Source organism: Lichenostomus cassidix, chromosome 4A (genome assembly GCF_008360975.1).
Source record: "Lichenostomus cassidix isolate B80296 chromosome 4A, HeHo_3.0, whole genome shotgun sequence".
NCBI lineage: Eukaryota > Metazoa > Chordata > Aves > Passeriformes > Meliphagidae > Lichenostomus > Lichenostomus cassidix.
The window spans coordinates 1237768-1261720 of record NC_139485.1 but is presented as its reverse complement, the minus strand read 5'-3'; the positions used below and the strand labels follow the sequence as shown (position 1 = coordinate 1261720).

At 51.6% G+C, this 23953-nt stretch overlaps 1 protein-coding gene across 1 annotated transcript; it reads right to left on the bottom strand.

Moving 5' to 3' along the window:
* Window positions 1–5552: 5552 nt before the first annotated feature.
* Window positions 5553–22879, bottom strand: LOC146437244 (uncharacterized). Its single transcript, XM_085060000.1, has 4 exons — window positions 22418–22879; window positions 16830–16952; window positions 12797–12892; window positions 5553–6406 (listed from the first exon to the last, which is right to left on the bottom strand). The coding sequence occupies exons 1-4, from the start codon at window positions 22716–22718 to the stop codon at window positions 5859–5861; spliced, it is 1068 nt and encodes a 355-aa protein (XP_084916126.1). The 5' UTR covers window positions 22719–22879; the 3' UTR covers window positions 5553–5858.
* Window positions 22880–23953: the final 1074 nt, after the last annotated feature.

The window sequence follows — 23953 nt, the reverse complement described above, 5'->3', positions numbered from 1 at the left end:
AGCTGCTGGAGGAGCTCCTGGGCAGGGCTGGGGGGTTCCAAACTCCAAACCTGCCACTGCCCAACTTCCAGGGTCATGTTGGGCCCTTGGGATGGTGCTGCTGTAAAATGGGAGCAAAGTCTGGGATGGAATCAGGAGGAAGAGAGAATGGGAGGAGGCTGGGAGCTCTGTAATCCCACGCTGCTTCCTTCTGATAACTCCAAATATTTCACCTCAATAAATTGACTGGAAATAAATTGGGAGGAGCTGTTGACTCCCTTGGAGGCAGAGAGACCTGGACAAATCAGAAGGCTGGGAATTCCCAACTGTAGGAAGTTTAACAAAGGTTGGAAGGACCTTAAAGCTCATCCAGTTCCACTCCATCACTTTCCACTATCCCATGCTGCTCCAGCCTGGCCTTGGACACTGCCAGGGATCCAGGGGCAGCCACAGCTTCTCTGGGAATTCTATTCCAGGGCCTGCCCACCCTCACAGCCAGGAATTCCTTCCCAATATCCCATCTCTCTCTGCCCTGTGTCATGGGAAGCCATTCCCTGTGTCCTGTCCCTCCAGTCCTTGTCCCCAGTCCCTCTCCAGCTCTCCTGGATCCCCTCTAGGCCCTGGCAGGAGCTCTGAGCTCTCCCTGGATCCTTCTCCTCTCCAGGTGAACATTCCCAGCTCTCCCAGCCTGGCTCCAGCCCTGGAGCAGCTCCATGCCCTCCTCTGGACTCTCTCCAACATCCAAGTCCCTGTCCAGCTCTCACATTTAACCTGTGTGTGTAATTCCCAGGAAATTCCTGTTTCCCTGCAACAAAAAGCTTCAAGTAAATTAACCAAACAATAAAACCCAAGCTGACTGGATTTGCCACCAAAAAATGGGATTTTGGTCCCAGCCACGAAGGATGGATGGGATCAAAGCAGCCTTGCTTTGATTTCTGTCTCTCCCAGACGATTCCTCCACCATGTTTGAATTTTTCAGTGGCAAATCCTGGTGCTGAAAACTTCCTGGCAAGTTTTCCTGAGGCCCCATGGCTGCTCCAGAAATGCTTTCTCATCTCCGCAGCGAGCGTTATTTAATGACTCTGCAGCTCCAGAGCAGGGCTGCTCCTGCATTTTAATTTTAATTTAATCCCTCTGCACCTCCTCATCCTAATTTTCCCTGTTTTTTTCCAGAGGGAGATGTGGAATTGCTGTGGAATTACACAGCATTAAGCAGGAAAATCATCAGGTTTAGCAAGGATCTGGGATCTCTGTCCCTCCTCAATGGCTCTGTGGCAAAACTCTTTCCTCTGCAGCGATTTTTCCAGCAAGGAAACTCCTGAGGAGCAGCCATGGGAAACTTGGGGATGAAGTTCCACAGCTGGTGCCCCAGTGCCACTTTTTCCATAGGGAAATTATGGGATTGAGGAGCAGGAATAAGGGATGAGAAGGAAACCCTCTGGGGAAACAGAGGAAAGCTTTGGCCTTGGCCTGGGGATGCAAATCCCGGGAAAACAGGGCTGTTTGTCACTAATAAAAAAGCTTGGGAAACGCATCCAAACAGCTTCATTTCCCTGCAGTTTTCAGCAGGGAGCTGATGGGGGTTCATTATAACCCATAATAAGTTTTCCTTATGTAGGCGAAGTCCCACTGGATTTTCCGGGTGTTAATAAAGCAGCAATGAAGTGATTTAGTCCCTTCCATGCAGACAACAAATCCCTCTTTCCTCTCTCCTTATGAGCTCCATCCATCACTCCTGGAGCTGCAGGGATCCTGCTCCTGCCTGGCTTCCCCTCCAGCCTGCAGGTGCTACTGAAAACTTGGGAATGTGTGGGAAAAGATGGGAATTTCTGTTCCCTGTCTGCTTCCATGGCCCACTTTGGGCCTGCTGGGCTCTCCTTGCCCACCTTGGAGCCTCTCCCTGCTCATCCATGGGTCACATCCAGCCTTTTCCCTTACACACCGAGTTCTCTCCTGATTTAGAGGTCCCAGAAAATCCATTGATCCTGATTTTAATCTCCCAGTAATTGGAAAATAGACATAAATCCAACTAATTGCAGCAGAGTTAAAGATGAGTTTATCTGGCATAGCTCAGGCTGCAGAACAGCCTGGAGAACTTTGGGATCAATGAAATCTCTGGATGTGTTAAAGCAGAGCAGGGATCCTTTTCTCCTCACTGGCTGCACAGGGAATGATTTTGATCCTATTCTCTGTTTGGGAATGAAAATAAACAGTTCCAGGTTGCTGGGTCCTGAACATTGCAGGGATTCCCTCTGAAACCATTCCTGCTGTGGCTCAGGTGGCACTGGAGAGAGGGAGAGGAGCCATGGAATGGTTTGGGTGGGAAAAGACCTTAAATCCCATCCCATCCCACCCCTGCCATGGCAGGGACACCTTCCACTATCCCAGGCTGCTCCAAGCCCTGTTCAGCCTGGCTTTGGACACTTCCAGGGATCCAGGGGCAGCCACAGCTTCTCTGGAAAACCCTCACCACCCTCACAGCCAGGAATTCCTTCCCAATATCCCATCTCTCCCTGCCCTCTGGCAGTGGGAAGCCATTCCCTGGGTCCTGTCCCTCCAGCCCTTGTCCCCAGTCCCTCTACAGCTCTCCTGGAGCCCCTTCAGGCCCTGGCAGAAGCTCTGAGCTCTCCCTGGATCCTTCTCTTCTCCAGGTGAACATTCCCAGCTCTCCCAGCCTGGCTCCAGAGAAGAAGAACCCAAACAAACCCAGTTTTCCCTCATAATTCCCTCTGTCACCTCCATCCCCCTCCCAGCCCTGCTGCCTTGGGCTGATTCCAGAGTGCCAGGGATGAAATCTTCAGGAAGTGCTCAAGTGGGATAAAACTCTGTGAACCTGGAACTGCTCTCCCTGTTCACAGAGTACCCCATCCTGTGAACCATCCTGTACCCCATCCCCAACTTTTCCTTTCAATTGATTGATTTTCCTGCTGGCAGCAGGAATTTTCTGGTGCCTGGAGAAGGGAAGAGAGTCCACAAAAGCCCTAAAACCAAGAGAAGAGAGAAGAGGCACTGATGAAGGCGTTGAGAAACAGAGCTCTTTCTCCAGGGCGTCGTTCTGGAAGTTCAGTATCCCATTTCCTAGTCCATGTGCCTGTGCTTCCCCTCCCTGGAGCTGCTGCTGATTTTCCTGCCGGTTTAAAATAAAATCTAATCCATTTACAATCCCTGCCCGCGGCCAATAAGGCTCTCTGAGCACGGCTATTATCGCGCTCGGCTGGAGGATCCCGAAGGATTTAACTCCTGCAGGGCTGGGCGGGAGCATCCCTCTTCCCAGGATCCTTGGGAAAGCTGGAATGTGCCTGGCCAAGAGCTGCAGGACCTCGGGGATCTCCTGTCGCCTCTCCTAGCCTTTGTCCCAGCTTTGCCATGAGTGGAGAGGCTGCAAATTTGCGGCTTGCAGGGCGGTTTTGTCCTAAAATATCCAAAAAAGAAGGAATAATTGGGTTTTATTTCACAAGCAACAGCTCCAGCTGGAAAATCAGAGTTCCTGAAGGGAGCAGAGGATCCAGCCCGTGGTGGTTGAGGGGTTTTGTCCTGAACCAGCAGAGTGGGAGGGTCAGATCTGCTCCCGAAATTCTTTTAGATCGGGAAGCAATGAAAAATTTTCCATTTCCTGCATGAAAAATCCACCAAGTCCAAATGCTACACAGCAAAGGGAGGCAACCACATCTTTCCCCGTGGAATATCCCAATTCCTTTGTGGAATCCAGTGACAGGAGCTCTGAGCTGCTGGGACATTCCAGCTGGGAATCCACTGGTGATGCCAGAGGGAAGAAACCAAGGCCATGCATGGAAAGCAAAACCTCTCCAGCTTTCCTGGAGAGGTTTGGTTAGAAGGTTTTTTTTTTCCCCACAAATCCCAAGGGAAATAAAATCCTTCTATTTCCTTTGCTGGCCAATCCCTGCTTATTATTATCTGGGCCAGGTTTGAAGTATTCGGTCTCAAGCAGCCGATGGCATTTGCTGCGTGTCATGCGATGTTCCAGGTAATTAATTGGTGTTTAATTAATTAAGGGATAATGGCATTCAATTAAGGGAACGCTGTCACTGGGTAATGAATGGCTTCCTGCTGCTCTGGAAAAGCTGAGGTGTTTGTGGAAAATCGATCCGGGGGGAGAGCTGAGGGGTTTATTCCCTTGGAAAGGAGCTGTGTCCTGGTGGTGTTTGGCTCTCCTGCCCCTTCCCAAGACCAAATCCATGGAAAGAATCTCTGCATGGACCTGTCAGGAGATGTTCCACACCTCCAGCAGGTGGGAAACACGATGGGAAAACTCTGAGAAAGAGGAAAAATGCACCTGATGTTTCCAGCATTGCACAGCAGGAATTCCTGATTCCCAATCCTGTGCCCAGAGCTGTGCTCAGGGGGAGCTGAGCTCTCTAACCTCAGAATTCCTCTCTCAGAAGTCCAGGATCAAAGTCTGGGAGCCAATGGGCCGCCGTGTCCTGTTGGCTTTGGAGGAGAGCACTGGGAAAAGAGGAATTTCCTGGGACATGAGGAGAAATGACAATAAATTCCCCAAATCAAAGGGAACCGAGCCCTGTTTTGAGCGAAGCAGGACAAATATTGAAGGATAAACAGGAATGAGTCACTTCCCAGCTGTTCCTGGCTGTGGAACAGCCCTGGGTGGGATGGGAATGAACATTCCAGGCACCTCTGGCAGCAGCTGGAGAGGTTGAGCTGGCACAGGGGCAGCCCCTGGAGGGGATTCTGCTGCTCCTGGACAGGAGAGGATCATCCAGCAAGGATTCCAAGCTATTCCACAACTCCTCTCCAAGTGCCAGCTGTGCTGGCTGGTGCCCAGTTAAGGAGCTGCTCATTTAATTGGAATTTTCATGGAATTTTAGAGCGTGTGCAGCTCTTGGATGGTAAAATGCTTCTGAGTTCAGCGTTTGTCACCAGAGCAGTGACCCTCAGGCAGCATGGGCACCATCCAGGAAGGAACCAGAGGGAATTCCAGGGCCTTCTGCCAGGAACAAGCCTCCTCTCCCTTCCCAAAACCCAGCCTTGCCCTGCAGAAGTGCCCTTCCTGCAGCTGGAGGCTGATCCAGGCAGGGAGAGCCTGGAGTGCCCCCTGGGGTGGGAGAAGCTCTGATCCCCAAATCCTGAGGAGCACAGGGATGCAGCAGGTGTTGGATCTGCTCTGGGAATGTTTGCCAACCCCTTTTGGCACTGGCAGTGCCTTTGCAGCTCGAGGAGCCATGGACAGATTCCAGATCCAGCAGCCTCTGGCTCAGATATCCTGTGCTCCGATAAGCTCCATGCCTCTCTGTCTCCTGGGAATTGGGGATCCTGTGCAGGGAATGCTGTGGGTTTGGAGCCTTTTGCTGGCTGCCAGCTCTGCCCACGGTTATCTCTGGCTCTCTGTAAACACTTCCCTCAACACTTCCTTAAATATATCCCTGAACGTTTTCCCGAGCACTTTCCTGGCTCCATATAAAAGGAATAAAAATGTGGATCCAGTCTCCCCCTCCACAGCCCCAAGGGTCAAACAATTAAGGAAACTCAATCTCCAAGCCACTTGTGGAGTTTGGAAGAGCCCAGTTCCCACATTTGCCCTGAAGCCATGAGGAGACTGGAGTTCATTTTGCACACTGACTTGATTTTATTGTTTGAAACGCCAGGAAAATTCAGTCTCAGAAATGTGGGAATTTCTTCTGGTCCTGAACAGTCACCCTGGATTTCATTCCTTGTCCTCCAGCTGTGCCTGTGTCCCCTCAACGACCATGTGGGAACAGGCTTGTGACCCTTTCAACATCTGGATGGGCTTCACGAGCCACTTCTGCTCCCCATTTTGGGAGCATGGAGCGCCTGGAACAGCAGCACAGCCATCCAGCAGCCTGGAGAACATCATTCCCTGGGGTGGGAGGTGGGATCTCCTCTCAGAGCTGGTATTTCTTCAGCAGCTCGCTCTGCCACTGCCGTTTTTTGTTGGGAAAGGCGACCGGGATCTTGATCCTGCGGAACTCCTCGATGCACTTGCCCAGCTCGGACTGCAGCGCCCGGCGCTCCTCGCTGGTGGCCGCGCTGGTGGCCGTGGTGACCTCCACGCCGTTCTCCTTGACCGCTGAGTGGCCACTGCCCCGCCGCTGCCCCGCCTGCTTCACCTCCTCTGGCTTCTTCAGGGATTTGGAAAAGTCCAGCGTGTTGGGGCGGGCTGGGAACTCCTCTGGAGCTTCTGGCCACGGCAGGGAGTTGGTGGGGCTGGGATCCTTCTCCTCTGACTGAGCATCTCCACCTGGGATGGGCTGGTCTGTGGATGGAGCTGGGATGGGCTGGTTCATGGATGGAGCTGGGATGGGCTGGTCTGTGGATGGAGCTGGGATGGGCTCCTCAGGGATGGAGGTTCCAGCAGCATTCCCACCGCCGGAGTCAGCTGGGTCCTGCCTCATCCCAGGGCTTTCCTGCAGCTCCTCGGCATCCTTGTGACCTGGGGGAGGAGAGCAGAGAAGAGTGTAAGGGGCAGGAGATGAGGGAGTGAGGAAATTAGGGAATGAGGGAATGAGGGAGGTGAGGGAGTGAGGGAATGAGGGAATGAGGGCATGAGGGCATGAGGGAATGAGGGAATGAGGGAATGAGGGAATGAGGGAGATGAAGGAATGAGGCAGATGAGGGAGATGAGAGTTCTGAGGGATCTGATCCCTGTGCCCAGCACACAAGGGGAGGTGGCAGTGCTCCTCTCCCAGCCCAGCAGATCCTTCCCACACATCCTCCCCATCCCTGTGCCAGCCAGGACATTCCATCAGCTCCAGCACTGTCACACCACACCGAATGCCACCCTGTCCCAGGAGGGAGCACCATGGGATGCTGAGGCAGCTGGGGACAGCCCCAGGAGGTGCCATGGGCATGTGACAACTTGGGATGGGCCAGCAGAGGTGTTCCCAGACAGGGATTCAGGTCTGGGAGAGATCCTGCTCCACAGGCAGCAGGGACAATCTCCAAATGGGGCTGTTTGAGCAAAGATTTGGCTGGAAAGTTGTGGTTTTGCTTTGTTTTCTCCTGAAGTTCCTGTTTTTGGAAATAACTTTGACAGAAACACGGCCCTTCCTGCTCTTTGAAAGCTTTGGGACAAGGGGTGGTTCTTGGCATTATTTTCCTGTGCAGGGCTGTTTTCCTGGTGGGATCAAACACACGGAGATTTTCCTGCCCTCGGGATAACAAGGTGTGTCCCTGAGTGCTCTCAGCCTGGCAGTGGCTTCCCATGGCTTCCTCCCAAAGCAGAGTGAAATCTGCTCTTCACAGCTTCAATTCCAGTCTGCTGGGAAACCCCAGGAGCTCTGGGATGCCTAACATGGGAAAAACGTGGAGCTGCTGGAGCAGGGAGAGAGGAGGGCATGGAGCTGCTCCAGGGCTGGAGCCAGGCTGGGAGAGCTGGGAATGTTCACCTGAAGAGGAGAAGGATCCAGGGAGAGCTCAGAGCTCCTGCCAGTGCCTAAAGGGGATCCAGGAGAGCTGGAGAGGGACTGGGGACAAGGGCTGGAGGGACAGGACCCAGGGAATGGCTTCCCACTGCCAGAGGGCAGGGAGAGATGGGATCTTGGGAAGGAATTGTTCCCTGTGAAGGTGGGCAGGCCCTGGCACAGGGTGCCCAGAGAAGCTGTGGCTGCCCCTGGATCCCTGGCAGTGTCCAAGGCCTGGCTGGATGGGGCTTGGAGCAACGTGGGATAGTGGAAGGTGATGGGGTGGAACAAGGTGAGTTTTAAGGTCCTTCCCACCCAAAGCATTCCAGGATTCCACGGTTCTGTTTACCAGAGCAGAGTCCCTCCCAGCATTTCAGTTTCCCCTCCTCCAGCTCTCCCCACCTCTGGAATTCAGGAATACACCTTTCCCTCCCCTTCCATTAAAAATCCTTGGCTGTCAGGGCAGCAGTGGGTGCTGGAAATGCTCTTTTGGGGGATTACAGGAAGGGATTGGTGCCCAGGTTATGAATTATCCTCCCCCTTTGCCCAGTTCACGGTGTATTTTTCCATGCAGGAATTTAGGCATGGATACCACGAGGAGCCACCATCTGGCAGTGCTCAGACATCTCCCACTCATGCCCACAGGTGAGCAGCAATCGCTGCTGCAACATCTGCCCTGGCCAGATGTGCTCCAATCCCTGCTGTTTACACAGGAAAAGGAGAATACTGAACAGAAGGAAAAGCGTGGAGTCTGGGAAAGGCTGTGCTGGTGAGACTCCCCTGCTCCTCCTGGGTGAGTTTTCCCTCTCTCTTTTCTCTCCTTGGTTGTTTTCCCGCTTTCCTGATCCCTCAGGATCCTTCCCAACCAGCTGGGGTTGGATTTGGGATTCAGCCCACCCCGTAAGAAGCCCCATTTCTCAAACCCAAAGAGCTTTGAATACAAAGCAAATATTTTTCCCTAAATTCCCGACCTGCTGGGATTTCTTTTGGAAACACACCTGGTGGCAGAGATACAAAACAAGGAATAAACCTTTCCTATATTAAATTCCCCACTCCCCCTTTGCCCCCTGCATGGAAGCAGAAAACATCAAGGAGGATTTTCTTTTTCTTTGAAAACCTTTCTAAGGACAGAGTTGGATTTTTTTTCCCCCTTTTCCTCCCTTTTCTTTCTTTTTCCATTTTGACATTTGCTGAAGAGCTCCAGCCCTGCAGCTGCTGGAGGTGGGAAGCAGGAATGTCATCCATCAGCCAGCAGAACCCTTGAAGGCTGGATTTGCTTTGGCAAATCTCTCCGGGAAGTTACAGGGATGAATCTTTGCCCCAAATTCCTTGAGTGATGGGATGAAGCCTCGAAGTTGCTTTAATCATCTTATCTGGGAACCTGGGAGCTGCATTTGGGAAACGTGGAGCTGAGGCTTGGGGAATATAAGCACCCAAATTCCCAGGAGGAGCCTCTGGCTTAGTGGGGAATGAATTCAAATCCTTCAGTTCCTCCCCAGCATCTCAGCTCCTGGAGCATCCTGTGACTGCAGCCGCTTCAGGATAACATTTATTTTCCAAAGTTTTCATTTTTATACCCCAGTATTGCCACCTGAGGCACAGAGAACCCTTCAGGTCACCAGGGTGAGAGCAAAGCCAGGATTCCTGGGAATGGGTCCTGAATATTCCCCATTTCCCACCATCCTGGGGTCCTTTGGGTGGATTGCCAAGGCTATAAACCCACAACCTCCATGATCCTGAAATCTCCCTGCCCTTAATCACAGAATCCTGGGATGGGTTAGGTTGGGAAGAACTTTGAAGCTCATCCCATTCATTCAAAAATTGGAAGGAAAAGAGCTGCTGGAATAAAGCCATGGAAGAGAAACAGGATTAGAGGATCAGAGCTCTGATTCTACCCACGGAGGGCTTTTCCTCCAAAGTTCAACTCTTTGTTTGGCCACTTGGGCTGGGACTGGAGAATCCTTTGGGGAAAAAACTGAGAGAATCACAGAATAATGGAGTCATGGAATGGTTTGGGTTGGAAGGGACCTTAAAGCTCATCCAGTCCCATTCCCTGCCATGGGCAGGAACACCTTCCACCATCCCAGGTTGCTCCAAGCCCTGTCCAGCCTGGCCTTGGACACTTCCAGGGATCCAGGTGCAGCCACAGCTTCTCTGGGAATTCTATCCCAGCCTGTCCCCACCCTCACAGGGAGGAATTCCTTCCCAATATCCCATCTAAATCTTCCCTCTTGCTGCATTCCCATTGCTCCAGGCTCTGCTCTGGGCTGTGGAGCTCCAGGCCAGGAGCAAACCCTGATGGATCCCTGTGGAGCAGAGCTTTGGGAAGACATGATGATCTCTTTCCTTGGAAAATTCTGAGAGATTTCCAGGCCATTCCTGTGCCTCTCCAGCCACAATCCCAGCAGTGCCCAGCTTGCTCCACATGTTCTGCAGGCACCTGCAGAGGAACTGTGCTAATTCCAAGCTGATGAGGAGCTTTAGGCCATCTCCAGTAGCTGAGGGACTTTGCATAAGGAGCAAATGAGTCTTAATGATTCATCTTTGGGAATATTCATTAATTATCCATCCCAATTAACTCCCCTTTGTTCTGCCTCACTCACTGAAAGCCTGTTGTTACCTCTCTGGCTGTTCCCACACTCAGCCCTGGAAAAATATTCCTGCTCTGGCTGAAAACTGCAGAGCTCAGCTTGGATTTGTTCTCTCCCCATCCGGTGCTGGAACACTCCGTTCCTCCTGGCCAAAATCCCGGCCAAGAATCCCAGCCTGGAGTTCACCTGCATGGACACACGTGTTTCCAAACAGGGGAGGGCTGGAGAGGAGCCAAACCAAGGGGGATCTGTGGAGGTTTTCCAAGGAAAGTTGGCTCCAGGTCAGAATTCCCAGAATCCAACCACAGCCAGGTGTCAAGGGGTGGAGGTTCCTCCCAGCCAGCACTGTCCACCAGTGGATATTCCATGACTGCTGGGGATGTTTGGGTCTGGGAATCTCTGCTCAAGGCTGGCTGTGAGAGCAGAGCTTTTCTGACCCCATCCAAGGAAAGGCTGGGATGAGCCCTTGGGGTGTGGCTGTTTCCCTCCTGTGCTGTTGGTTCCAGCAGTGTGGGGATCTCTGGGCCTGAGCTTGACCTGGACCAAACCTGGCACTGAGTTCCCTGGGATCTGAGGCAATCCAGAGCTTCCAGGGTATTTCCTTGGTGTTGGAATTAGGGATTCAAGGAATGGTTTGGGTCAGGAGGGACCTTAAAGCTCATCCAGTGCCACCTGCCATGGCAGGGACACCTTCCACTGTCCCAGGGTGCTGCAAGCCCCAATGTCCAACCTGGCCTTGGACACTGCCAGGGATCCAGGGGCAGCCACAGCTTCTCTGGGAATTCTATTCCAGGGCCTGTCCTCCCTCACAGCCAGGAATTCCTTCCCAATATCCCATCTCTCCCTGCCCTCTGGCAGTGGGAAGCCATTCCGTGTCCTGTCCCTCCATCCCTTGTCCCCAGTCCCTCTCCAGCTCTCCTGGAGCTCCTTCAGGCTCTGGCAGGAGCTCTGAGCTCTCCCTGGATCCTTCTCCTCTCCAGGTGAACATTCCCATCTCTCCCAGCCTGGCTCCAGAGCAAATTCATGGCCTCTTTTCTGTTGCTTTGGACAAATATCCCAATTTTTCCTCAGGTTTATCTTCCCTCCCATTTTGAGCCTTGTCTGGCATTTAGGGGGTGTCACCCCCCGGATGATCCAAGGACACCCCACAATCTCCTGATTGCCCCTCACAGCTGCTACACTGGGAAAAGGAATCAGCCTGGCTGGTTTCCTGATCCTTTTTTCCATCGATTTCCCTTCCTCTGTGCCCCTTGTGCTCCAGAGCTCCAATTAAAGCGTGGCAGCGACACTTCCGACATCCCGCGGAGCCGATGGGATCCTGCTGGGGGCAATTATCAGCTCCTGCCGCTGCTTTGGGGGGAAGCACACACTGTCCTGACCCCTGCAGCTTCGGGATGGTGGTTTGTTGTTCCAGAGGCTGTGACAGGGACAGGAATTGAGGCTCAGGCTCACAGCACTGGATCTGCTGCTCCCCAACACTGCTTCCATCCCATGGATGCTGTGAGGTCCCAGCAGCTCATTCCTGGTGATCCCAAACGAGGGATCTGCAGCTCACACCCCATTGGTCTCCAGGATTGCTTCTGCTTTCCCACCATTTGTTGCAGAGACCCAGCTTTTCCCAAAATAACCAGGGAGGGATTTTTTATGTGGTCCTGGCTGGAATGGCTTCCCACTGCCAGAGGGAAGGATTAGGTGGGATATTGGGAAGGAATTCCTGGCTGGGAGGGTGGGGAGGGGCTGGGATAGAATTCCCAGAGAAGCTGTGGCTGCCCCTGGATCCCTGACAGTGTCCAAGGCCAGGCTGGACAGGGGTTGGAGCAGCCTGGGACAGTGGAAAGTGTCCCTGCATGGCAGGGGTGGCACTGGATGAGCTTCAAGGTCCTTCCAACCCAAACCATTCCATGTTTCTCTTCCATGGCTTTCTTTCAGCAGCTCTTTTCCTTCCAGTTTTCAGATGGAGAAACCAGGAGCTGCACATGGAATGGGGTGCACCAGCAATATCTCGGTTCCTTTACGAGCTTCTTAAAATTCCTTCCAGCCTCTTAAACTTGGGTGATGTGGGCCAAAAAGGATGGATAGTAGTTTCTAAACGAGCTGGAAGAGCAAGCTGGGTTTGGGAAATGTGGGAAGGGGGTGTCCAGGGTGTATCCAGAACATCCCCAGAATGCATCTAGAAGATCCCCAGGATGCCCAGGATATATGCTGAACATCCCCAGGATGCCCAGGGCATATCCAGAACATCCCCAGGATGCACAAGGTGTATCCAGAAGATCCCCAGGATGCCCAGGGTGTATCCACACCATCCCAGTACCCAATCCAAAGCAGCTGCTTCCATGCCAGCTCCTGGATCCTGTCAATCTCAGGACCTGACTCTGCCTGAAATGTTCTGTTTGATGGGATTAATCCAGCTGGGAACAGCTCTGGGAACTTCTGTCCTGCCACACAGCCCTGGCAATTCCAGTTATCCCTGCTGGGTCCACAGGGAATTCTGGATCCCTTGGCAGGAGGCACCCAGCTCAGGTGCAGAGAGCAGCTGGAGCCCCAAACTCGTGACATGGGTGGCAGAAAACCCAACTCCACTCATCCTGGATGCTCTTTTTTCCTGCTGGGAAAGCCCAGCAAGAAACTGGGGAAAAAAATTCAAACAGCAAAAGCACCTCTTGAAAGCCTTTGGAGCTTTGGGAAAGTTATCCAGGTATCTTTCCATCATACAGGTGCTGCCAGGAGGAGCCAAGGCGGGATCAGGGATTTCAGGGATTTTTCTGAGGGCTGGGGTTCCTTGGAGGGAAGGTGCAGCTCCCCAGGGTGGGGAAAGCTGGACAGTGGTACCTGTTGGTGTTGGTTCTGTGTGTTCCATGGATTGTCCACTCCCTGGAGTGTCCCTGGGTGGGCAGGAGCTCTGTTCCCCCATTGCTCCCAGGTTCTCTGTGGGAAAAACATAGGGAATTGCATAAGTGATGGAGACGTGCTCACAAACATCACCCTGGGGGTATGGAGGTCATGATTTCATCTTTTATAGGAATCACGGAATGATTGGGGTTGGGAGAGACCTTAAAAGTCCCCTTGTTCCACCCTGGCCATGGGCAGGGACATCTTCCACTGTCACAGGTTGCTCCAAGCCCTGTCCAGCCTGGCCTTGGGCACTGCCAGGGATCCAGGGGCAGCCACAGCTTCTCTGGGCACCCTGTGCCAGGGCCTGCCCACCCTCACAGGGAACAATTCCTTCCCAATATCCCATCTCTCCCTGCCCTCTGGCAGTGGGAAGCCATTCCCTGTGTCCTTTCCCTCCAGCTCTTGTCCCCAGTCCCTCTGCAGCTCTCCTGGATCCCCTTTAGGCCCTGGCAGGAATCTGTGCCAGTTTTATGAGGATGTTTAGCTTTGCAGGATCGTGGTCCATGTAGGGAGAATGGGATTGCAGGAATGCCCTGGAGATCCTTCATCTAAATTAGATCAGTGTTTGCTGAGTGCCTGTGGATATCCACACACTGCAGGAATGGCTGGAATGTGGGAATGCCTCCAGCTCGAAGCCACGACTGCATTGCCTCATCCCTGGCAGTGTCCAAGGCCAGGCTGGACAGGGCTTGGAGCAGCCTGGGACAGTGGAAGGTGTCCCTGCCATGGCAAGGGGGGGTTAGGTGACCTTTAAAGTCCTTCCAACCCAAACCAGTCTGGGATTCTATTCCACGACTCCTGTGCATGGGAGACACTCAGCTCAGCAGGATCGGGCTTGGGATGCTGTGTAACTCCGACCTTTTTAGCCTTTAAATCCGCGTGTCTGTCAGCACTGACAGATGGAGATCTAACTCCAGCCACCTTTTGTTCTCCAGGACTTCAATCCCTTGGAGCTGGGACAAACCCGCCCAAGGTTTCCGTGTCTCTAATTCCCGGCCAGCTCCCGCCGGGATCTAACTCAGCCCTCGCCACTCCACCCTGAGCCAGCAGATATCCATCAGCAGCTAATTGCCGCTCCCAGGTCATCCCACGGCGCCTTTCATCTCCAATTCCTCCTGATTCTCCTGATTTCCTGATTTTCTGCTCCCCCTGGAGAGGACAGCGCCCAAGAGCGAGGGCTGAGGGAGGGGAGCAGTGTTTGGGGCTGGAATTTTGGCTGCCTTCATCACCGGTTATTCCTGCAATTCAATCCACCCCTGTGCAGCTGTTCATGTTTCCCAAACATTCCCTTTTTGTTTTTTGGGAGCCCTCCTGTCAGTTTAAGGCTGTTTCCTGTGGATCTGTGCAGTCCAAATTTTTTTTTCCCTTATTTTTATCCGTATATATAAAATATCCATTTCGCGGTGGATATTCCCTGTCACTGATTAATTGAACATATGCTCCAATCTGCTCCAGTTCTGGCATTCCCAGGAAAACAGGGAAAAGAGCAACTAAACCCCTCTTCAGAGATCTCTCAAACCCCCCTCCAAAGGTCTCCCAACTCTTTCTGCCTCCTCTCCGTGGGCAGAAGTTGTTTTTCCCAGCGCTGGGATGCTGCAGCTCCTTGCCAAGTCCTTTAGGCTGCTGGATGGATCCGATCAGCCCGAGGAGCTGCGGGATGCCTCTGGAAGTGCAGCCAGCTCAGGGGCAGGGATGGAGAGCAGCTGTCCCACCCCAAGACTTTGCGTGACCACCTGATTCCCTCACTCTCCTCCAGAGCAGAGCTTCCAGCTTTATGGCTGGGACGGGAATTATGAGGGATTCAGACAGCAGAGGTCAAATTCCGGTGACGGCGCAGAGCCCTTGGATGATGGGAGCTGCTGGAAGCAGAGCCAGCGGAGCCATCCTGCTTGACATCAGCAAAACAGCTGGCTGGGGTGGAGGGTTTGGGACCACGTGGAGCAAAAGCAGCTTTCCCTTCCTGCCAAGCCGATCCAGGGTTTGGATAACCCTTTGTTCCCCAAAAAGTTTTTCCAGGCCTGGCACAGCTGCCCAGGGCAAGGGTGGATCCTCATCCCTGGAGGGGTTTAAAAGGCACGTGGATGTGGCACTTGGGGACGTGGGTGGCCTTGGCAGTGCTGGGGGAATGCTTGGACTTGATGGTCCTCGGGGTCTTTTCCCACCTAAGTAACTCTATGATTCTAAGACCTTATTGCAGGAATTAATGATCCACAGTGTGGATGGCAAGGCCTTGCCAAGAATTCCTGCTGTTCCAAGAGGAGCAGCTCCTGGTGAGCCTGAGCTTCATCCCAGGCTTGGAATCCCCAGGGCTCAGCTGGGGACAGCCACCCCTGTGCTGAACCCTTCAAGCTGGAAGATTTTTCCAAAGGCATGGACCAGCTTTGGGAATGTCATGGAGCAAGTCCTGAACAGATGCTGCAGTGTGAACGATGGGATCAGTTATTCCCATCACTGCCAGGTTTCTTTCCCAGCTGGAATAACTCCTAACCTCACTCCAGCAACCACAGGGATGCTCCAGGATATACCTGGAAGAGGGATCTGCTGGCTCCTGGAGCACCATTTCTCTCAGGACAAATTTATCCCCAGGCACAGGAGACCAGCCCTGGACACAGCCCTGAGGTGGGATGGCAGTGTCCTGCCTGCATCCACAGCTTGGGAAGGATGAGACAGAGAATAAATCAGGAAAATGGAAAGGAAGCACAGAAATTGTTTGGAGTTGATATTTTGGGGAAAAAAGGGAGTTTGGGCTCTCCTGGCTGTAACACCAGGAAGGGACAGGAAGTTTGATGTCCTAGGAATGAAGTTTCTGCTTCACTGGGTTCCCTTGGAATAAACAAATGAAAGACAGGTGAGTCCAGTAAATCCTGGGATCCTCATGGCTCTTCTTGGGGAATTCCAGCAAACAGGAATTTTTCCTTTCTTCACAGAAACAGCCAAAGTTGTGTTGCAGTTTCTCAGGAGGAGGTCAAGGATCTCCTGTGTGAGTGGGGGATCACTGATACCTTGCCATCCTGATTTTGGGAAGTTGAATGCTCCAACCCCAGGTAGGTGGATCAGCATTCCCTCCTGCTCTCTGACCTGGCACACGCAGGATTGTTGGGAGCAAATCCACATGGGAAATTTGTTGAAGGTGGGAGAACCTGTAGGAGCCTGGTGTGGATTTAGGGCTTGTTTAAACAGCAGCAGAGTTTGGGGATGGGGGGACTTGGCAGGACAACCTCTCCTGGGATGGATATCCATGAGTGGAGACCTTGCAATGCCCAGACCAGGAGATTCCCTGGAAGCTGCCAGAGCCATTGGAGCTGAACAAGGATGCACAGCAGGGTGTGGAGAGTCATCAAACCATGGAATCATGGAATGGTTTGGGTTGGAGAAGATCTTAAAGCTCATCCACTTCCAACTGGGACACCTTCCATTGGATCAATCCCATGAAACCTGCAGCTCCACATCCCCATTCCCAGCCAATGGAAAGAGTCTGGATGAGCAGTGCAGACCCAATCCCAGCTCCTCCCTGTGCCATCTGCCTCTTCCAGCCTCTTCTCCAGGCTGAGCTGAGCACCAGCCAACGTGCCTTGGACTCCAAGCCTCAGCTCATCCTGGCGTTGGAATAATGGGAATCGGGAGCAAGTCAGGCCATTTGGGGGGAAGGATGGATGCAGTGGGGAGAGGGAGGGACTGTGACATGGAGCTGGCAGGAAAATATCCCTATAGAGTGCAGGGCCATGAAAGGCTCTCTGTGGTGTGATGCCAGCACTGGGAGAGCAAACAGCACCTGGAAGTGCTAGTTCCCACCTGGAAGTGCTGGTTTTCCCCTGGAAGTGCTGGTTCCCCCCTGGAAGTGCTGGTTCCCACATGGAAGTGCTAGTTTTCCCTGGAAGTGCTGGTTCCCCCCTGGAAGTGCTGGTTCCCACATGGAAGTGCTAGTTTTCCCTGGAAGTGCTGGTTCCCCCCTGGAAGTGCTGGTTCTCACCTGGAAGTGCTTCTGCCACATCTCCCTTGAGGTCCAGGATGGGCTCGGAGGAGGACATGGGTTTTTTGGGGCTCTGCTCTGGTTCCGAAGGCTCAGGAACAGGCAGGCTGAGCCAGGAGCTTCCTGAAAATCAAGATCCATAGGAGAAAATCTTAGAAGGCAAATGAGGCAGAGGGAAGAGGTGGTGGATGGGAATAGAATCCAAAGCCCCTCCCAGAGACCCACACTGTGTTTCCAGGGTGAGGAATGATCAGGAAAACTCCCAGTGCCTCCCAAAGCCTTCTTGGGATGATCCTTCAGCTCTGGGCAGTGCCTGTGACCACATCCCACATTTCTGCTCTCCTGCCTTTTTCCTAAAGCGTTCTATCCCTGGCTTTCCAGACATTGCCTCATTTACACAGATTTCCAAAAGAGGAATACAAAGTGTTTATCCTAAACTGGGATTAGTGCTTCAGCTTTCCATTGTGTTCTTTCCTGACATTTCCACACAGAGACTTCCATTTGCCACCTGGATAAGGCTTTGGATCCAGCTGTAGCTCCTCCTCCATCCTGGGGATTTGCCTCTCCATGACTGAGGCTCAGAGCAGCATCATCCCATTGGCACAGAGTGCAGTAAATCCCATAAATGCCTCATTTCCACACGATCTTCCCATCAGGGAGACAAGGAACATGGAATCATAACCCAGGAGGATCACCCAGGACACCTTTCACTATCCCAGGTTGCTCCAAGCTCTGTCCAACCTGGCCTTGGACACTTCCAGGGATCCAGGGGCAGCCACAGCTTCTCTGGGAATTCTATTCCAGGGCCTGCCCACCCTCACAGGGAGGAATTCCTTCCCAATATCCCATCTCTCCCTGCTCTTCCAGAGGTGGATGGTGACTTTGGCCAAGACCACCCTGATTTGGGATAAAACCAATCCTGCTCCACCTAGTCATGGGAAGCAGGGGATGGAACTGGGTGCTCAAGCTCCCAAAAACCCCTCAGCCCAGCAGGATTCTGTGTCCTCTGGCTGCCAGAAACCAGGATATCAGGAATTTGCCCCAGGACAGCCTGGCCAGGCTGGATCTCCACCAACCATCATGACCCAGAAGAAGATGCTCCCTCCAGGAGATAGCAGCAGGAACCCAACACACCATGTGCCCATTAACTGGGAATCCCTCATTAACTGGGATTCCTGAGACAATTCCTGACTCTTCCCAGGCTCTAACCAGGGCCTCCTACTTCCCATGACCACAAACTTCATCCAGAGGCTCTGGCAAAGCCTTTGTGATCTCCACCAGTGCAGCTGGAAAGGTTCCAGATCTAATTCCAGTCAATATCCCAGAGCAGCTGGTTTTGCACCCAAGTAAGTCCCAAAGTGAGACCTGGAGGAGGGAGTGTGAGCTGAATTCCAATTCCACTGGGGCATTCCAAACCCTTTTGGAATGAGAGGAGACAACAACATCCTGACAGGACACAGGAATGTGGCTTGGGATGGAATTCATGGCACACAAGTGAAAGGGGAAAGATCTTCTATGGAATAACAACAATGCTGAGAGTCCATCATTTCATTGGAACGGCTGAGCTTCCCTGGGTATTCCCAGACATTCCAGCAAAGCTCCACAGCACTGCATTCCTGTTTCCACGTGCTGACCTGCTGCCAGTGCTTATTAAAGATTTAAAGGCCAAGCTGTCAGCACTGCTCTAGGGATGGGCTTTTCCTCTTATAGCTCTATCCCTCTAATTCTAATAGGATTGGGAAGAGGAGGAGGAGACTGGAGCAGTGCCAGGAGCCCAGGGAGGGTTTTTTCCTTCCAGAGGCTTTGCACACCTTGGCGGAGCTTTCCGGAAGTTTGTTCATCATCCCTCGTCTTGCAGCACCTCCTCTCGGCTCTCTGGGGTTTTGGGTTCATCCCTAGGGAGTTGGGAGCAGAGGAGCCACTCTGTCCTGCTTTTCCCTCATCCCAAGGATAACAAAACACCCTCCATGTGCTGGCTGGCCGTGCTCTACTTCTCCAGAAAAACTGCATGAATCCCATTTTATTTCAAATCCCAGCTGGGCACTTGCTGCTGTTTCCATTTTTGTGTGGAGTTTTTGGGATGGGAAATCTGGATTTGGAACACAGACTTCCATCTTACCCAGCAAAGGGGGATGCTGAAACCAAAATCCATGCCAGCACCACTTTTCCATGGATTAAACCTCCTTTTTTAGGGATGGATCTTATAAAAAAACTCCAAAGGCATTTTGCCATGATGTGATTTCCTTCAAAACCTGAGCAAAACCAGACCAGTTTTGGGATACAGTTAAGGTTAAATCCATGGAAGTAAAGGTCTGCTTCATCCCAGGTTTTTTTCAGTTCTACAGAGCATTTAGTTCCCTCATTGTCTCCTTTGGCTAAATTAATTAAGGTTGGGAATCCCACAGATGCTGAAGGAGCCAGAGGTAAGGAAGCAAATTCCATGTCTTCTTCCAAGTAGGATTGGGTGGGTTTTTTGAGTCAGGAGGGTGGGAAATCCTGGAATCATCCTTCAGGGCATCCCTCTGCTCTCTGCATCCTCTCCCGGCCTAGCAGGATTTCTCCCATTCCCATGGTCACTCTGGACACCAACACATCTGGATCTGCCACATCTGCCCAGGAGGAGGAATCAAAGGCCTGGATGAGGAATTACCACCAGAGGAATTGGCAGCATCCAGGATTTCTCCTCTGCTGGAAGGAGAATAAACGCCCTCAGCGCCCATGGGGACATTGGGATGCAGAAGCTGAGTTGGGACTGAACTTTGACATCATGACTGGGAAAAATATTCCAGCCAAATTATGATGGCACCAGTGAATGGGGAAATTCCAGGAGAATGAAGGATCCACTTGAGTTCAGAGCCATGACTCCAATGCCATTGGCCCATCCTGCTCCTTAATCAATGCCATAATTCCAGGTGGGGTTTGTGTCACATCCAGGTCGTGGATGGGTGGGAAAGGACAGCCTTGAAACCATAAGATGCAACTTCAAGTCATCCTAATCCCTTTGCTGCCTTTTGCTTCCTAAATTCAGGATTTGGGATTGGCTGGAGGTCTTGACCCTGAGTTAAATCCTTCTTGCTGATGGGAAAAGAGGGATAGAGCAAAGGCGGAAGGAGAGGAGAAGGAATGGGGAGGAGAGGAGAAGGAATGGGGAGGAAAGCCAGGAACAGAACATTCCATTGGAGTCAGGCAGAGCAGGCTTTGAGGAAAGCCCAGGATTTGAGGAAATCCAGATCCTGGCTTGTCCATCTGGCAGGACTGACTCCAGAGGAGGGTCTTAAGGGAACCCAGGTTTTTGTTGGTCACCTGCCAATCTCTTCCCACATGGAGAAAAAGGAATCACTGGGATTCCTTCACTGAGACAAAGGGTCTCTGTGTTTTTCCCAAACCACAGGATCCATGTTCCCCTCATTCCACAGGGAATCAAGTCAGGAATCACCAAGACCTGTCCAGAGCTGGGACAAAACCTCCTCTCCTCTTATCCCACTCTTCTGGGACCATTCCCTGAGCTGTTTTCCATCATCAAGGCACAACTTCAGCCAAAATTCCATTCCAGGATTTTCTGCCGTCCAGGAGATCAGGACAGAGCTGCCTTGGCTCAACATTCCCACCTCTCCAAGCTCCTTGATATTTTTAGGGAATCTGTCCAGCTGTTCTGACCTTGCTCTTCTCTGCTAAAACTCAGCCATTCCTTTCGTCTTCCCCCTTTTTTCACAGAAGACAATTCCCACCCAAGTGCTTCTTCTTTGGCCTCACCAGTTTCTAAAACCCAGCAAATTCCTGCCCACAATCCCTGTGTGGGAAGTGGGAGATTCCCTCAGGAATCAAGGCAGGACTTGTGTGGGAGTCACAGAGGAAAGGTGGGAAGGTGTTTCCCAGTTTCCAGAAACATGATATTCCCAGGGATCGCTTTTTGGATGGATCCAGCTGTCTTTCTTTGCACAGAAATTTGTTTTCCTCTGAATTTTCCAGGAGTTCCTTCCAGGAATCTCGGCACTTTCCATGTGGCTGGAACTGCACTCACTTCCTGCCTGGAGATTTTTACCAAGGAGAAAACCCACAATTAATGGGAATTAGGGAACTGGGGAGATCCCAGGCAGGGCCAGGAGAGTGCTCAGTTTGCTTGCCAGGAAGGCACATGGGAAAGGTGGGAATTACAGCAATTCCTACTTTTTACTGGGGGAAAGAGCAAATTGGAATTCTTTTCTCATTCCAAACAAATGTTTTTGCTCAGCTCCAAGGGGATTGGGTTAAAAAAGGGGCCTAAATTCCTCAAAGGAAGAGGAATTCCCAGGAATGGCACTGCTAATCCACAGATCCCCATTTCCTTCATCCAGGTGGGATCTCAGCTTCCTTCTCCTCCTTCCCGGAATTCTCCTCCTATTTGGCAGGAATTCTGCCTGGTTTGACCCGGATTTGTGAATATTCCATGGTCAGGTAACCCAGCATTGGATGCTGGTGCTCCTGGTGTGTCTCTTTCTCATGGAGTCTCCAGGATTCTGGGCTTCCCCTTCTTTATGGGGCCAGTTTGGGAAGCAGAGATCTGCCTGAATCCCTGCAGCTCCATCAATTCCACTCTTGGAATTGTGTCCCAATACATGGAGAGATGGACTTGGAAGATCCTTGGATCCCATCCTTATTCCAAAGGTCCAGCCAACTCCTCATCCAGCCAGATTAAACAGCAGCATTGTCCCTGTCCAGCAGCATTCCACAGGGAGATGGAGCAGATGGAAGGAAACAAAATCCACCTCATCCCAAAAAGGAGACAAAGTCTGCAAATGATCCCATGCACTTCCCCTTTTTCTCACTCTTTGCTCCTTTTCCTGCTCCAGGAGTTTGACGCCAAGATGGAAAAGCTGCCAGAGTCTAATCCAGCCCTTGGCATTCTCCCTTCCACATTCCAGCTGCACCTCTTCCTTTTCCATTTCCTTTTTGGAGCGTGGAATCTTTTGGGAAATGGCTGTTTGTGGTCCTGGACTGTGGCTGTTCCCAAAATGTGAGGAATGTGTGGATTCCCGTTGAAAGATCCCATTAAATGTCAAAGGCTTCTAGGAGAGGTGGCTCATTCCCTCATGGGATCATGAGTTTGGAAAAGCCTCCTAAGATCCCCAAATCCAACCATTCCCAGCTCTGCCAAACCCACCACAGATCCATGTCCCCAAGTGCCCCATCCACATGGACTTTAAATCCCTCCAGGAATGGGGACTCCACCACTGTCCTGAGCCACCTTTTCCATGAATAAAATGTTCCCAAAATCCACCCCAAACCTCCCTTCGATGCCATCTCTGATCACCTTTGGAGGACACTAAATCCCAGGATTTGGGAAGATTTCCAAGCCAGCTCTGGAAGGTGTTGGTTCATCTCCACTTCCAGCCTCAAATCCACCTTGTCCAACACACACAACGGGTTTGGGGTTATCCCATGGATGTGGAAAAGGATGGAAGCCCCAAGGAGCCACCAAGCACTGGGACACTTGGGACTCACGAGCAGCACAAAGCCACTGCTGAAACTCAAATCCCTGGGATTCCTCCTTCACCCACTCCCAGGTTTTTCCCAGCTTTTTCCCAGGACATCCTTTTCCATGGATTTACCTGGAAGGCTGCAGTGCCTGGAGAGCTGCCTGGAGAGTTGGCCTCGCACGATGGGACCTGGAAGCAAAGGAGAAGGTTTGGCTCTGGATCTCTGCTCCAAAGTCATGGAATTCTGGTGATGTCCCTCCACAGCCACTGGAGGGTCTGTATCCACGAATTCCACACCCAGGAATTCCACACCACAGCACCCTGGAATTCTGATGTTCCACATCCCCACTGGAGAGGGATGCAAAGAAAACAAATGCTGTGGTTCTGTCCTGTGAAAGATTCTTTCCTGGGATTTTCCCCTTGGATGTGCCATGAGCCCAGCCAGGTTTTAGGGTGCTTTTCCAAAATATCTGAGCTCCTCCCAACATTTCCTGCCTTTTGGAAGTGGAGAATAATCTGACTCCTCCTAAATCCCTGAAAACCTTTTCCGGTTCAGCCTCATCCCAATTTCATTCCCTATTTTTGCCCTTGTACCAGCAAAAAAAAGGGAATTGTTGGAAAGGGATTTTTGATCCAAGATATCCTGTAGGAACAGGGACGAGACAATGTCCTGGTGCATACTTTTCCCTAAAATAAGGAAGATTTGGGATCAGACCAAGCCTGGGAATCCCACCTGGAAAGGCAAAGGATCCACCCTTGCCCTCCTTGGAAACCTGGAGAACATTCCCTGTTTTCCATCCCAGAAAGCCTGAGCTGTAAAATGGGATCAACATCCTTTTTTCTGCTCGCAGGGGAGGAGGGAAAGTCTGGAATCATTCCCAAATGCTTTATTAATTCTATGGCTTTTGTTGGAAGCAAAGGGGGCTGGAATGAGGCAACTCTCCCTGGCTGGAGCTGGTTGCTATTGGAATTTTCCCTGGAAACCCATTAACACAATGTGGAGAGGGAGGTGAAAATTCCACTTAATCCTGAAATATTGTTGGGAAAGGGGAAATTCAGATGTTTCGCTCGGGAGCTGCAGGAATAAACACATTTTTTACAAAAAAAAAGGGGATTTTCCAGCCCTATTTCCCGCTCTCCCTGAGAAATTTGCACCTGGTTTTAATTAACCCTGAAGCTTCATTAATGATCAATTTGGCAATGGTCATAATGAATCCCAAATGTGCATTTTTTTCCTGTGGAACAAATGCTTTACCTGAGCACATTTGCAAATTCCATTTAGCAACTGTGGCTGCTGCTGTGTATTAATTGAGTTGAAATCATAATTAAAAGCAGAATTAAAATCCCTCTAATAAATAAGGGGAAAAGATCATTTGGTTTTATGTTTAGTTCGTAAATTTGGATAATGGAGAGCAGTTATTCCATTTTCCGAAGGGCTTTTGGATAAAGGCCATCCTAGAGGCTTTTAAGGAAACTCCAGAGCCAAGGGGGGATTGTTGAACTTCCAGCATGGATTAAAAGCTTATTAAGGGGGAGAAGAGGAGGAATGGAGTCAAGATTTCATTCCCAGCAGATAAATAATGGAATAATGGGATGTTCCCAAAGGCCATCTTGGGATGGAGGAGTTTATTACCCAGGAAAGGGGGAAGAGGGAAAAAGCAAGAGGAA

Excerpts from the sequence above, each read along its gene's own strand:
- LOC146437244 (XM_085060000.1), bottom strand. The coding sequence starts at position 22,718 with ATGGCACATCCAAGGGGAAAATCCCAGGAAAGAATCTTTCACAGGACA. Across the intron at positions 12,893-16,829 it reads TGTGGCAGAAGCACTTCCAG|AGAACCTGGGAGCAATGGGG; the intron begins GTGAGAACCAGC and ends TTTTTCCCACAG. Across the intron at positions 6,407-12,796 it reads CACAGAACCAACACCAACAG|GTCACAAGGATGCCGAGGAG; the intron begins GTACCACTGTCC and ends CTCCTCCCCCAG.